This window comes from Littorina saxatilis, linkage group LG4 (assembly GCF_037325665.1).
Source record: "Littorina saxatilis isolate snail1 linkage group LG4, US_GU_Lsax_2.0, whole genome shotgun sequence".
In the NCBI taxonomy this organism is placed as follows: Eukaryota; Metazoa; Mollusca; class Gastropoda; order Littorinimorpha; family Littorinidae; genus Littorina; species Littorina saxatilis.
The window spans coordinates 62,695,060-62,710,023 of NC_090248.1; the positions used below are offsets into that span (position 1 = coordinate 62,695,060).

The 14,964-nt window shown below is 40.7% G+C and overlaps 1 protein-coding gene across 4 annotated transcripts in view; it reads left to right on the top strand.

The window, feature by feature from the left end:
• LOC138965314 (receptor-type tyrosine-protein phosphatase epsilon-like) overlaps nt 1-11,487 on the top strand; it is a 76,019-nt gene extending 64,532 nt beyond the window's left edge. For all 4 annotated transcript variants that reach the window (XM_070337446.1, XM_070337445.1, XM_070337448.1 and 1 more), the window contains 11 exons: nt 200-331; nt 604-761; nt 1,291-1,426; nt 2,898-3,041; nt 3,670-3,769; nt 4,311-4,384; nt 4,600-4,740; nt 5,118-5,249; nt 7,128-7,279; nt 7,774-7,909; nt 9,214-11,487. In XM_070337446.1, the coding sequence (XP_070193547.1) occupies nt 200-331; nt 604-761; nt 1,291-1,426; nt 2,898-3,041; nt 3,670-3,769; nt 4,311-4,384; nt 4,600-4,740; nt 5,118-5,249; nt 7,128-7,279; nt 7,774-7,909; nt 9,214-9,294 (1,386 nt within the window). In that variant the 3' untranslated portion in view covers nt 9,295-11,487. The remainder of the gene's footprint in view (nt 1-199; nt 332-603; nt 762-1,290; nt 1,427-2,897; nt 3,042-3,669; nt 3,770-4,310; nt 4,385-4,599; nt 4,741-5,117; nt 5,250-7,127; nt 7,280-7,773; nt 7,910-9,213) is intronic.
• Nucleotides 11,488-14,964: the final 3,477 nt, after the last annotated feature.

Sequence of the window (14,964 nt, forward strand, 5' to 3'; positions counted from 1 at the left end):
AGCCCGAAGGTGAGCAGAGTGATACCGTGTGTGATTTGTTCTGTTTAACGTTCGTCCAATGTTAGCCCGTAGGTGAGCAGAGTGATACTGTGTGTGATTTGTTCTGTTAGCCGATTGTCTAATGTTAGCACGTTGGTGAGCAGAGTGATACTGTGTGTGATTTGTTTAATGTTAACCTGCTATCATATATTAATGCCAGCCCAAGTGCGAACTGTACTGGCCGGAAGAGGAGGGCGGTGTGGACACATTCGGCCCTGTGACAGTGACCACCACTCACGTCCAGTGCAGAGACGACTTCTACATCAGGACCTTCAACGTCCAGCGAGCTGGGGTAAGCGAAACGTCCGCATTGTCTAGTTTTATTCTTTGACAGACTTTAAATGTGTTTTGCTCTTTTGTTTTCCCTGGTCGGTCAACAAGCCACCAAACATCTTATATTGTTCTCCAACATTACTAATGCGACTGAGAATGCTATCGAATTGTATTATTCTTCAATATTTGAGGAAATCGTCCTTGTCACACACTAATTCCGTCGCGATATAACCCTTCGTGGTTGAAAACGACGTTAAACACCAAATAAAGTAAAGAACATACTAATTTCAGAGCGAAGAGTCAAGGGAGGTCACCCAGTACCACTACGTGTCGTGGCCTGATCACGGTGTACCCACGACTACCTCCCTTGTTACGTTCTGGCGTTACGTCCACAACAGAACAAAGCCTGTAGACGGCGCTGCTGTTCCGCCTGTTCTCGTTCACTGCAGGTCTGCCTTAGATTTTCTTTCCTACAATGACGTTATGTATATCAAGATAGTAACTGTAATTGTGTGTTGGTGACGTCACAATGCCTTTCCAGACTGTAGATGAGCAATGTGTACACCATGCTTTCATGCTTACAGGTATTGTCAAGGATAAAGTAATTGGCAAAAATAAAGAGTATCATGTAAGAGCAGTTTATCATAGGCTAAGGTACTATTGCAAAAGCCATATATACTGTTTTTTATTCAAAACATATTTAAAACTTCACACAATTTGATATTCTGAACAACTCTGAGGCACAGTACGCCTCCCGTAAACCATCACAGATACAATCATGCAATGGTTGACATTCCCACTCCACCACACAAGTGCATAGCTAGAATATTTGTTGTCGTGGTTTTCCAGCTTAACCAGTTCCATTGGTACCCTCAAGTGATTCATAGCTAACCGTGTTGAATTATGTTCAGAGGCTTTCACCTGTCTGAATGCTAGCATCATATCGCCATAATGCTTTTATTTTCTCTAATGTTGCAGTGCCGGTGTCGGGAGAACCGGGTCCTACATCGGCCTTGAGATTGGCGTGGACATGGCAGTCAACAAAGGTCACATTAATGTCCTTGACCTTGTTAAACGCCTGCGCGAGGAACGGTGCTTGATGGTGCAGGCTGTTGTGAGTGATATATCAAGTTCTTTTAAAGACCAGGCATCTTATGTTCACGACAGCTTAAAGGCACAGTACGCCTCCCGTAAACCATCACAGATACTGTCAGGCTTTTACACAGAGTACAAACGCCCTTACATTTGAACGCTCACCAAACGGGAACATCCTAGGTGCCCTACGTAAAGAGCGAGCAATTTTCAAAGAATTAATTTTGCAGATTGTCTGATAACAAAATCGGACCGTGGTGCGTTTTGGCGCTAGACCTAACTTTTAAAATCTAAATAATACATTGACAGCTTGACTGCTTGTTACACAAACATTCTTAAATCGGGTTCACGATGGCTCAGGGGTAAGATAAACCACACAAAAATAAATTCTTTGAACATTGCTCGCTCTTTACGGAGGGCACCTAGGATGTTCTCAAGCGGTGAGTGTTTAAATGAAAGGGTGTTTGTAGGCTACTGTGTGTAAAAGCCTTACAGTATCTGTGATGATTTACGGGAGGCTTTGTGTGCCTTTAACATACCCAGCTAGTGTAAAATATTGGGCTCGCCATCTTAAATCTGACCAGGGTTTTTCGTGGAATAAGGCACGACACAGATCAAATAGCCTGGACCGCCAACTCGTCACGTGACCCTTCGAGGTTACGACGCTCGACTTTCAGGGGCGCTTAGCGTCCGGTTTGAAAGGCCAGCGATTCGAAGACAGTGAAAAGAAAGCACGCTCCAGTTATTTGTGACAATGGGAGGTGACAATGAACTGGATTTTCCAAAACTCCAAACTAAACTTAACAAAACTCATCGAAAAACATGTTCCATATGCACTTTAGCTGAGTTTATTTTAGCATTTTCAGAACTTACCTCGGCAACTTTGTCCATGTTTACAATCGACACCGGATATGACATCCCCCTGATTTCTGAAAGGCCATGTAAGCGTAGGTTCCTAAATGCGAGAGGCCGCTACCTCGTAATAGAGAGAAAGAGCGGAGAGAGAGCTAGTTAGCGGTCCAGGATAAAATTAATGGTCTATGGGCACGAGTAGCGTGTAAACTCAATTCATTGCTTGAAACATTTGAATAAGGCACAAGTAGCTTGTAAACTCAATTCATTGCTTGAAACATTTGAACTGACCACAGGAAGCAGTCAGGATGCTGATTTGTGTAATCTGCTGAAGTGGAGGGATGTTCTTATCCCACGTAAAATCGGATCCTAGGCATATTTGAGTTAGTGGGTATCACTGATGTAACGGGAAGGTCTGTTCCTTTGAAATAGAGCATAGAGTAGGGAGATGTGGACCAGATAAGCTAGCTACTATATATGTACCAAACTGTCAGGGGGACCTTGATAGTACCAGGAGTTAGAATAATTGGTTGCAGAAAGAAATTAAAGGATGAAGCTAACAGAAAGTGTATGACGATTATCATGATAATAAACGAAGGATCGAGAATTCTGACACACATTAAAATCATGTATATATGCAGGACCAGTACTTGTTCCTGCACAAAGCCCTTCTGGAGGCCTACACGGCGCACGGCACCAACGTTTCGGTGGATCGGTTTGATGTCATCTTCACTGAACCCATCAACTCCGGCAAGCCTCATCCCCGTGTGGATCAAGAGTTCCAGGTGATTTGAATGGCTATAGAAACGTGTTTGTTTGTGTGTTTGTTTGCTGTTGTCGTTGTGTTTTTGTTTTTGTTGTTGTTGTTGTTGTTGTTGTTGTCTTTTTGTGCAACACCTCACCCAGGACATCTCTCTCTGTCTCTCATCATGGCTTCTAGATGTGGAGTTTTTAACACCTTCAGCTTCCGAATAAGCGCGGAAGATTAATATGTAACCAAAAAAAAAGAGCACATTTCGCGAAAGTTTCTGGAACCACAACAATTACCTAATTCTACGTCGCGTTCAGACACATGAGTGTTTCGTTTACACAAAACCCAGCACTAGACGTTTCAGATAATACGTTTCGACGGTCTTTCTATCATTAAAGTGACTTTCTGCGATTAGATCGTCTGCTTCGCGTTGTTAAGTTCTAGTTGTGGAGAATCTAGATCAAGTTTCCAGAACGTATGTCGTCATAGCTACATGTACAAGAACCCGTCTTGGCTTCACAACTTTGATCTAGATCTCTAGAGTGTCCATTTGAGCACAACTGCTCATACCAACATGTGCACAAAGATAACATGCAATAAAACCAAAACCAACGGGCACGCAGATTGTGCCATACTGACAGATTTCTGACTTTGATTGGCAGACCCTGCAGCAAATGCTGACTCTGACACCGGCACACCGCCACGACACGGCCAGCGTGGAGGAAAACAAGGCCAAGAACAGGAACCCTGATATCCTGCCCTGTAAGTCTCTCTCTCTCTCTCTCTCTCTCTCTCTCTCTCTCTCTCTCTCTCTCTCTCTCTCTCTCTCTCTCTCTCTCTCTCTCTCTCTCTTTGTCATTGTCATTGTATCTCTCTCTCTCCCTCTCTCTCTCCCCCTCCCTCCTCCCCCCCCCTCTCTCTCTCTCTCTCTCTCTCTCTCTCTCTCTCTCTCTCTCTCTCTCTCTCTCTCTCTCTCTCTCTCTCAAAGCTGAATAGATATTATCTTGTTGAATACTTTCATTCAGCGAGTAGGATTTGTGATCGCATTAAATTTCTGTTTTGTCCTTCCTGTTTTATAACCAAGGCAAACGTTTGAATGTGCAAGGCAGTTGATGAACAATAATCTTATAGTTATAGTATCGGTGTTCGCTTGTGCGAACAGAATTTGCGCTTTCATCAAAACTGACGTATTTCTGTAATTTCATTTTGTAGGCACAGTTGTCAAGAACAAAGCATATAATTATACGCAACAAAGTTAAGCGATATTCCACTCTGAATAATTGTGTGTGTGACTGTGTTACAGCCGAAGAGCATCTGGTCTACCTAACCGAGCATGTGTCTGGCCGCAATCAGTACATCAACGCCGTCTTCATGCCTGTGAGTGTCACGCTCACTCATTGTCTTCACGGTCCGTATCGTGTTACAGTCTGACGACATTGTAACAGTGAAGTGTAGCAAACTTAACGCTGAGTGGATACCTATTGTCTCAACAGATGCAAAGCTCTTGTCATTATTGATTACATTTAGGATACAAAGCACACTTAGCTGTTTTCTAGGCTCAGCTGGGCTTAAGTCAGTATTCTTTGCTGCAGACGTTCCGGGACCACCGAGGCAGCATAGTGACACAGCTACCACTGCCCTCTACACTGGTCGACTTCTGGAGACTCGTCTACGGAAATGACGTCAATGCAATTGTCTCCCTTAGCTCGCCCAATGAGGAACAGGAAGTCAAGGTGCGATATATGCCTCCAGAAGCAATAGTTCTGGATGTGCATTAGCCAATTCGTCATCCCAGTGTCTCTCACATTAAATGATATATTTCCTGGTACATCTACTTGTTTAACTTCAAAAACAGTTGTTGTTGTTGAAAACCAAAGTTCATTAATTGTATTGAAAGTTTTTATTTGATCTGGTTTAATAACCTATATAAAAAATATTTAAAAAAAAGATCAAAAACGCGCAAAATGATTTAGCAGACAATAAACACGTTTGACAAAGCTCATGTAAAATGTTGTATCTAAACGCTTACCAAATCCTAAAGATCGCTTCAAAGCCGCCTGTTCAAGTAAACAACAAAGTGATCAGACTCTTTGAAATATTTCTTTTGCAGCCCTACTGTCAGTACTGGCCGATCAATAAGGGAAAATCACTCACATTCGGTCCTTACTCCGTCAACTTGACAAGCAAGACGGAACGCAGAGGATCCAAAGTCACATCCTACAGGCTCAATTTGGGAAAGAAGGTCTCTCTCATCCCTTTTTCTCTCTTTCTCTATCTTTTTCTCTGTATGACTGTATATCTGTCTCTGTATCTCTCTCTGACGGTCTCTCTTTCTCTCTCTCTTTCGCTCTCGCTCTCTCTCTGTCTCTCTTATGCTTATTTACTGTACATTTACATGTTATGCCTATATGAAATCATTATATTATGTTGTTTATATGCGTGCGGATGTGTTAGTGTGAATGTAAAGGGCACGTTGTAAGATTTGGCCCTTGGCTTAAAATGTTTACCCTTTATGTCAATAAAATGTTCTAAGTCTAAGTCTAAGTCTCTCTCTCACTGTCTCTCTGTCTCTCTGTCTCTGTCTCTCTCTCTCTCTCGCTCTCTCTCTCTCTCGTGTATATATATGTGTGTGTGTGTGTTCTGATAATGTATGGTTGTATATCTGTATATCACATGTCGATAAAAAATGATCTTATTCTTATATTACTATTATTGCGTGTGTCTGCGTTTCATCATAAAAAGTTTGTTCCTATGTATTCCCATTTCGATTATAACCATTTTGCTTAGATCAGGACTAGCTGTAAGAAAGGTCCTACGGACCTAATGCTACCTTTCCTGTAATAAAGTTCAATGTTTCAATGTTTCAATGTTTCTCTCTCTCTCTCTCTCTCTCTCTCTCTCTCTCTCTCTCTCTCTCTCTCTCTCTCTCTCTCTCTCTCTCTCTCTCTCTCTCTCTCTCTCTCACGTCATATTACATATTCATAGCATATGGTATTCATATTGTTTTACTTCGTATATTAGATTTTGTGTTTCGTGTGGCCGTGGTGCGTATGCTTATTTACTGTACATTTACATGTTATGCCTATATGAATTCATTATATTATGTTGTTTATATGCGTGCGGATGTGTTAGTGTGAATGTAAAGGGCACGTTGTAAGATTAGTCCCTTGGCTTAAAATGTTTACCCTTTATGTCAATAAAATCTTCTAAGTCTAAGTCTAAGTCTCTCTCTCTCTCTCTCTCTCTCTCTCTCTCTCTCTCTCTCTCTCTCTCTCTCTCTCTCTCTCTCTCTCTGTATCTCTCTCTCACACTGTCTCTCTTTCTCCCTCTCTGTCTGTCTCTCTGTCTGTCTGTCTGTCTCTCTTTCTCTCTGTCTGTCACTCTTCCTCTCTCTCTCTCTTCCACTCGCTCTGTGTCTCTCTGCCTCCCCTTCTCTCTTAATCTGTCTCTCTGTCTCTATTTCATGCAAACACACATACCTAAAGTGTGGATGGTTACCTAAGAGGCGGCACTGGGTGTAGTGCCTTTCTAGTGCACTTGCACTACAACAGCACTGGGTGCAGTACTCGCTCCGGCATCGAAGAATTTTGCACTAAAAAATGCACAAAATTTGACCTATTTCGTCGCCTATAGAGGACGGAAAGAATGTCATTTTGAACATTGTTATGACATTCTTTCCGTCAAAAAAGTCAATTTAACGGTGTTAAATGAAGCGACCATCCACACAATTAGGTTGCCATCCAGAGTTTAGGTTGCCATCCACGTGTGGATGGTTGCCTTATGGTGATTTAGGCAACCAAACCTGTGGAAACGGGGGTACACACACACACACACACACGCGCGCGCACACACTTACACACACACACACACACACACACACACACACACACACACACACACACAAAGAATATCTCTTCAATTGTTCCTATCATCTGCTAAATGTTAGGCTTTTAATAGTCTTTCCCTCCTTTTTCAGGGACTATATATATAATATATATACGTACTATATGTATAGTTACCACTGTTTCGTTCGTTATTCAGTCTTCTCTGTCATATGTCACCAAAAAATTCGGCAGGAAGTACAATGCATTAAACAATGTTCATTTTCTAATCTGGCCAGGGAGTAACATCTACCCGAGTGGTGGAACTGCTGCACTACAAGGGGTGGACAGGGAAGGTGGGGGGAAGCACCTCCGACATCCTGCATCTGATTGACACCCTAGTCACCTTGCAGGAGAACACCAACACCGACCGTCTGGTGGTGCAGAGCAGGTTGGACAAATGTTATGTTATGTCTGTTTCCAGCTTTGAAGGCAAGGCTGTATTTACTTTTTGTCATGTTTTAATTATTGCTTTAACATGGCCCAGGAAATCGAGACTAGGATCGAGTGGTGTATGTGAGTGTGTCTGTGTGTATGTGTGGAGGGATTGAGACAAAAACTACTAGACCGATCTTCACGATACTTTACATACAAAATCTTCCAAACGATATACCAAGACGTTGTTTTCTCGTTTATTAAAAAAAATGTCTTTGATGACGTCATATTCGACTTTTATGTCTTTATTTCTCAAAAACGAATTAAAGTCATTATCGTTTTCTTCAACAGGACCTTTTTATTTTTTCAAAAGATTCAGAAAACACAAAAAGTGTCCATACAACTTTTGTTTGCATCGTACCACCATTAATAGTAATACAATAATAGGGACCAATGCGACAAATATATTTTGAGGGAAATGTTTAGCAATGACTGTTAATTGCTGTGCAGTGATGGAGTTGGGAAAAGTGGACTGTTCTGTGCCCTGTGTGACGTCATAAACCGCATGACGTATGACCGTGAGGTTGACGTGTACATGACGGTCAGACACATGCAGAGCGTCACACCAAAGGCTCTGTCGTCTGCTGTGAGTATACAGCTCTCTTTGGGGTCGATCTGTGCGCATGTGTGTGTGTGTGTGTGTGTGTGTGTGTGTGTGTGTGTGTGTGTGTGTGTGTGTGTGTGTGTGTGTGTGTGTGTGTGTGTGTGTGTGTGTGTTCCCGCATAGATCCTTCCCGTAAATTGACGATGTCTTCCTGTATAAATGTCTGTGTCTGCCATTAACACAACAAAAGTCTCTTCGGTCTGTTTGTCTGTTTCTAAAACCACGGACAATTCGCTTTCCATTCATATTTTTCTTCAAGGGGTTAGCGGAATTATCTTCCATTTCCTGGAGTGATTCTTGTTTAACTCCTGTAACAGTCCTAATAGACTTTAAAAGTATCAGTTTACATCTCTCGACACTTGTCTTGTTTTCTTACCTATTTTGGTACTTGTCTTGTTTTCTTACCTATTTTGGTCCTTGTCTTGTTTTCTTACCTATTTTGATACTTGTCTTGTTTTCTTACCTATTTTGGTACTTGTCTTGTTTTCTTACCTATTTTGGTCCTTGTCTTGTTTTCTTACCTATTTTGATACTTGTCTTGTTTTCTTACCTATTTTGGTACTTGTCTTGTTTTCTTACCTATTTTGGTCCTTGTCTTGTTTTCTTACCTATTTTGATACTTGTCTTGTTTTCTTACCTATTTTGGTACTTGTCTTGTTTTCTTACCTATTTTGGTCCTTGTCTTGTTTTCTTACCTATTTTGGTACTTGTCTTGTTTTCTTACCTATTTTGGTACTTGTCTTGTTTTCTTACCTATTTTGGTACTTGTCTTGTTTTCTTACCTATTTTGGTACTTGTCTTGTTTTCTTACCTATTTTGGTACTTGTCTTGTTTTCTTACCTATTTTGGTACTTGTCTTGTTTTCTTACCTATTTTGGTACTTGTCTTGTTTTCTTACCTATTTTGGTACTTGTCTTGTTTTCTTACCTATTTTGGTACTTGTCTTGTTTTCTTACCTATTTTGGTACTTGTCTTGTTTTCTTACCTATTTTGGTACTTGTCTTGTTTTCTTACCTATTTTGGTACTTGTCTTGTTTTCTTACCTATTTTGGTACTTGTCTTGTTTTCTTACCTATTTTGGTACTTGTCTTGTTTTCTTACCTATTTTGGTCCTTGTCTGGTTTTCTTACTTCTGTTTTGATTGATATTGTCCGATCTGACACACACACAAAATGTAAATACTCATGAAACTATTATAAGTATTAGTGTCATTCTAAGAATTAAACTACTATAATCATATTGTCATTCTATAGATTGAGAACATAATTGTCGTTTTGTGTCCGCAGACGCAGTACCGCTACTGTTACGAAGTGGTACAGAACCGCGTCAGAGAGATGAGCGTGTATGCCAATGCTTCTCAACGCTGAACATCGAAACCACAAGATATTTGCCGAACATTTCTGGCAGTCTACAAAGTTGTGACTACCGATTCTACGAGACTGTGATTTGAGATCGTGAGAAAGTATTGCTCAGCTCAATTGGCTCACTGCAGTTGTGATGAGTTATGTGCTCATAGAGCTTAGAGAACACTTAGCCAAAAGGAATTGCCTTGTAAACTTCTGCGATTATCTCTAACAGGAGACAGGAGAAATTTACGAAGATCTCCAGTATTATCACATCGCATAATACTGTACATTAAATATAGACGGCAGTTATATAGCTATTCTTTTATTGTGCATTATGGTAAGAAATGTTTGTTGCATTTTACGATTCTAAGAGAGATAAAGTGAAGAGGCTCCCCATTAGAACTAAGTACGCTTTTGTACTACTTCTGGCTATTGAAGTGTTTCCTCTACTCTCTAATTCATATGTGTTACTGTTATCCCCTCGCGTGTGTAATATCAAAGAGTTAAAGTATTCACAGAATCTAAGAACAGTAGAAAAATCTCCTTTCGTTTTAGCGTACAAACCTGAACATTTTACTTTTCTTTCCTAAATCAATGGTAGATAAAAAGATTTCCTTCCAACATACTTTTAAATATGCGTTTTCTTGGACTTGTTCAAGGTGATTAATGTAATTTTGTAGCTGTAAATTATGTGATTTTGATACGTGAGTGTGTGCATGCTTTTGCTGTTCTATTTATAATGCTTTCACTTCGTTACACAAGCTACATCATTGCATTCCATTCAGTTTTTGTTTCTTAATTATTGTGTACTCTGAGCGTTAGCAAAGCTATACTTTAGCTTTTAAAAGTGAAGTTCTCTCATTCCTTGCTGTTTAAATAAAGAGAACTACATGGCTTGCTGTGTTGTACCAGATTTACACGAGTTGCTTTGTTAAATATCAAACTGAAAGCAAAAGCGAGCTTTTCAATATAGGACATATCAACGAGTGTTAATCTGGTACGACACAGCAAGCCATGTAGCATTCTGTTTATCCTACATACTGTACTTACGTGTATTTTACGCAAAACGTCCCGCAGTCCAAATTAAAGACACTTTTTGGGGAACCTCGATCATAATCTCGGCGATGAATAGTTTGTGGTGTTGATCTTGACAAAATGTTTTTATATCGCTTCATGCGACGTGTGTTTCTTTGGCACAAAGAGGTACTTCTCCAATGTCTGTGTTGTCAAACAGGTACTCGTTTTAGAATTCCCATCGCGATGACTGGTATCTGGAGCACTTCGTGGTAAGGTAGAATTATTTATTATTATTATTATTATTATTATTATTATTATTATTATTATTATTATTATTATTATGGGGAGCTTATATAGCGCGAACCACAACTGTGCTCTCCGCGCTTTACATATTAATTTCTGCCGTTTGAAATGGAATTTCTTACAGACAGACAGACAAACAGACATTTTTTACACACAATATATAACGCATTCACATCGACCAGCAAACTTCAAGCCTATTAGGCGAACATTCACCTTTCACGGCCTATTATTCCAAGTCAAACGGGTATTTGGTAGACATTTTTATCTATGCCTATACAATTTTGCCAGGAAAGACCCTTTTGTCAATCGTGGGATCTTTAACGTGCACACCCCAATGTAGTGTACACAAAGGGACCTCGGTTTTTCGTCTCATCCGAAAGACTAGCACTTGAACACACCACCTAGGTTAGGAAAGGGGGGAGAAAATTGCGGCCTGACCCAGGGTCGAACACGCAACCTCTCGCTTCCGAGCGCAAGTGCGTTACCACTCGGCCACCCAGTCCCTATAATAATGAGGTCAAGTGCCGACAATTCTTTTTGGAATCGATGGGTCGAGGACACCTCGGCTAAAGTACTAAGAACAGCCTTGTGAGTACTTATCCTTCCGTTCGATCGTTATCACCACAGTAGACTCCTCTTTTAAAGATGCTGCTCTGGTCAGCGCACTGTTGAAGCAGCGATTTGTGTTTTTGTTGCAGATAAGCAACCAAAAAAAAACCACAGCCAACATCTCTACACAAGTATCCCACAGAGTAATGCACATACAGGGTGACCCCCCAAAAAACACAAAAATGCCACCCACTAAAATAGTAATAACTCCGGTATTTCTTATGCAAACTACTTAATATTTTGTGTACATTTGCTTGGTCGTGAGATAAAGGGCCTTAAAATATACGTGTAATGCTTGCTTGTTGGTTGGTTGGTGGATGGGTGTTTTTTTTTTCTTTTGACAAATACGCAAGCTTTAAAGGTCCTTGTCTACATTTGAAAACAGAAATCGGCATTTGACCATTGACATTCTGAGTCTATTCCCTACAAATATCAAGCAAAAATGTAGACGACCACCTTTAAATGCGCCCAAAGAAATTAACGAAACGACTATTTGCTAAGAAGTGTGACAATGGCTCACACGAACATATAGAAACAGCCAGACAGCCAGACAACCTACGAGACGGCAACACACACGCACACACACACACACACACACACACACACACACACACACACATACTCATACACACACACACACACACACAGTTCCGGTTCTAAAATGGCGAAAGCCAGACGCATCCCCTGTGAAGTGATGATTCAAAAGTGAAAAAATGAGTCGTTCGAGAGGATCAAGGAAAAAGAAGAGATCAGAAAAGCGATTTTATGCTGTAAGCAGTGGAAGGACTGTTGGAATATTTGATACATGGAACGAGGCGTCGAAATCAGTGACGGCATTCCCAAAGGCAACTCATCGTTGTTACCAGTCGTTGGCCGCAGCAAAATGCGCGATGCGGCAGGCTGGAATTGAGAATCCAGTTATATTCAAAGGTTCTTCAAATGAGCATCAGAACTTTGAAGGAGAGGATGAAACTAGAGTAGGTGAGGAGGATGAATTTCAAGATGAAACAACAGAAAACCGAAGCGAAATCACGGTTGAAGGACATGACGACACGATTCCCTTGACAACCCAAGAACAAAGATTCCAGAATTGTCAAGAGGATGATCAAACACTCGTGAAAACACTGATCAACGGTGAAAAAACTGAGGAAATATCTAAACAAAGAAAACTTACATGTTCTTCATGCAAAAGCAAGATTCCATGGATGCACACCAAGTTACCAGTGTATCAGCTGTGCTTATTCGTAAGAACGCAGAGAAAGTTCACCTGCGAGGATTGTGCACAAGCGATGTTGGACGAAAAGATTGTGGAGGACGTCAGTGAAATCCTCACCGAAGAAGAAGAATCTCTTGATAACAATCATGCGATTAAAAACAACAATGTCATCCTGCTACATGAGTTGCAGCTCTTGAAACTGGAACAGTCTGAGGGCAAGAGAATGATACAGAACATGGAGAACGCGATTCTCAACTTGGCCAAACAAATCCAGCTGACAAATAGAAGTCACAAAGAAGAGATCAAGGAACTGACTGACATGTTGTCGACACACCCCAAGACGAGACAACAAGATGTGACAACTCAAACGACGTATTCAGATATCCTTACGTACAGCACATCCGTAAAAGAACAACTACATGAGAAAAAACAGAAGGTTCCAAAGACCACGTGCCAACCTCAAAAGAATGGAAGCATGAACCATGACATCAGCATCGAAATGACACCAGAAAAGTCGTGCACAAAACCAATGACGTCATCAGGAATAGAGGTGAATAAAAGGGTTGATCAAGTCAGAGATATAACATCGAAATCGCCATACGAGAAGATGGAAAACAAAGACCATGAAGCCGAAAAGGCAATGACGTCAACAACATCGAACAATCTGACGTCATCAAGAAATCCTCGTGTAAAAAAGAAAAACAAAAGCCCGATCAGCGTGTTGAAAAGACATCGCCGTGAAGATTCTTTTGACTTTGTTGATTCAACAGCGAGTGAGTCCAATTCAGATGAAGATCAGGAAGACGTTGTGTTTGAAAACCTGTCGCGACAAGAGCACAGAGAGGAACAAAACTCTCTACCAACAGTCTACCTCATTCATGACAGTGTATTGAAACATGTCGATCCAGGCCGAATGCAAAAAACGTACGGTCTGAAGATAGTAAAAAAACATGTAGTGAACATCAAGGATTGCCAAGAAACAGTGGATAACATTCACAAAACTCCAGATGCAATTATGTTTCATGTCGGGGTGAATGACATCAAGAAAGAAAAAGGTCAGAGAGCGGCAAAAATGATGACCAAATGTGTGGAGGCAGCCAAACAGCGATTCAAAGAAGCCAAAGTTGTCGTGAGTAAGATCATTCCAACTAACGTAATGGATCTGAACACTCAACGAGAGGTATTCAATGCTGTGTGCGCAGCAGACATGGCGGAGACAGGAATTTCCTTTGTCTCACATGAAAACGTATATTCGCTGTCGAACAGAGACGGAATACATCCAACGATGAAAGGCGCGGCAGTCCTGGCAAGAAACATTGGCCAACACCTTGACCATATTTTGTGGGAAAGGCAGGGAAACCATCACTCACAACACCAAGCTGCCAGACCAATCCAACAACATACGGGTCATTATCATCGCCAATTTCATCACCAGTCTCGCCCACCACCATTTGAACGACGACACCAGCAAACGGGAAGACAGAGAACATGGGAGAGCAATGGAAGATGGAGTGGACATCATCATAGTCCACCAAAGAGAGATTCAGCCTTCATGCATCCTCACATGATGAGACCATGGAACTGGAGTCCACAACCACGACCACGCGATAGATATTTCTTTTAATAATATCGTGATAGATATTTTGTTCGTTAATAACGTATTCGATTCTTTCAAAAATGTTAGTGTTACGACGAAGGTAACTTTTCATACAAACCATACATGTTTGATAGTAGTACATTCAGTATTAATGTTTTGTCGTGGAACCTAAAAGGGTATAAAGAAACAATCGACGGACAAACAACCAACAAATTGCAGGATGATAACGTTATAAAATCTTTATGTGGATATGACATTATTATGCTGGAGGAGATGCACCTGGACGAGGACCATGCCGAAGAAGTATTTCTATCAGGATTTGTAAAACGTCACTTTTATAGAAAGAGAAGAACAAATGCAACCAGTGCTTCTGGGGGTATTAGTTTATTCATAAGAGAAAACATATCTTCAAACTTCCAAATCCTACAAAAAAGCAACAGTGACATTATTTGGCTGAAAGTTCAAAAGGATAACAAAGAACACGACATTTATTTAGGGTGTGTATATATTCCGCCCGAATCGTCATCCTTTGGAAAAGATTTTACTGAGGAATTGTGGGACAAGTTAGAGAATGACTTAGATGAATTAATACCCAAAGGTAACATGATCTTATGCGGAGACTTCAATGCAAGAACGGGTGAACTGATCGATTATCTAAAGTTAGATAGCGAAAGTCTTAGGTATTCTTTGCCATCAACTTATTGCTTTGACTATCTACATGAAAGACATTCTTCAGATAAGGTCATACAAAAACAAGGTAGAAGGTTGATAGATTTGTGCCATAATAATAACATGTATATACTTAATGGAAGGTCCTTGGGAGACTTAAGTGGGCGATACACATGTTATACACCCCAGGGTTGTAGTGTAGTAGACTATTTTCTTTGTTCTCAGGAACTAATCAAGGATGTAATACATATGAAAGTAAAAGATTTAACTGTATATTCAG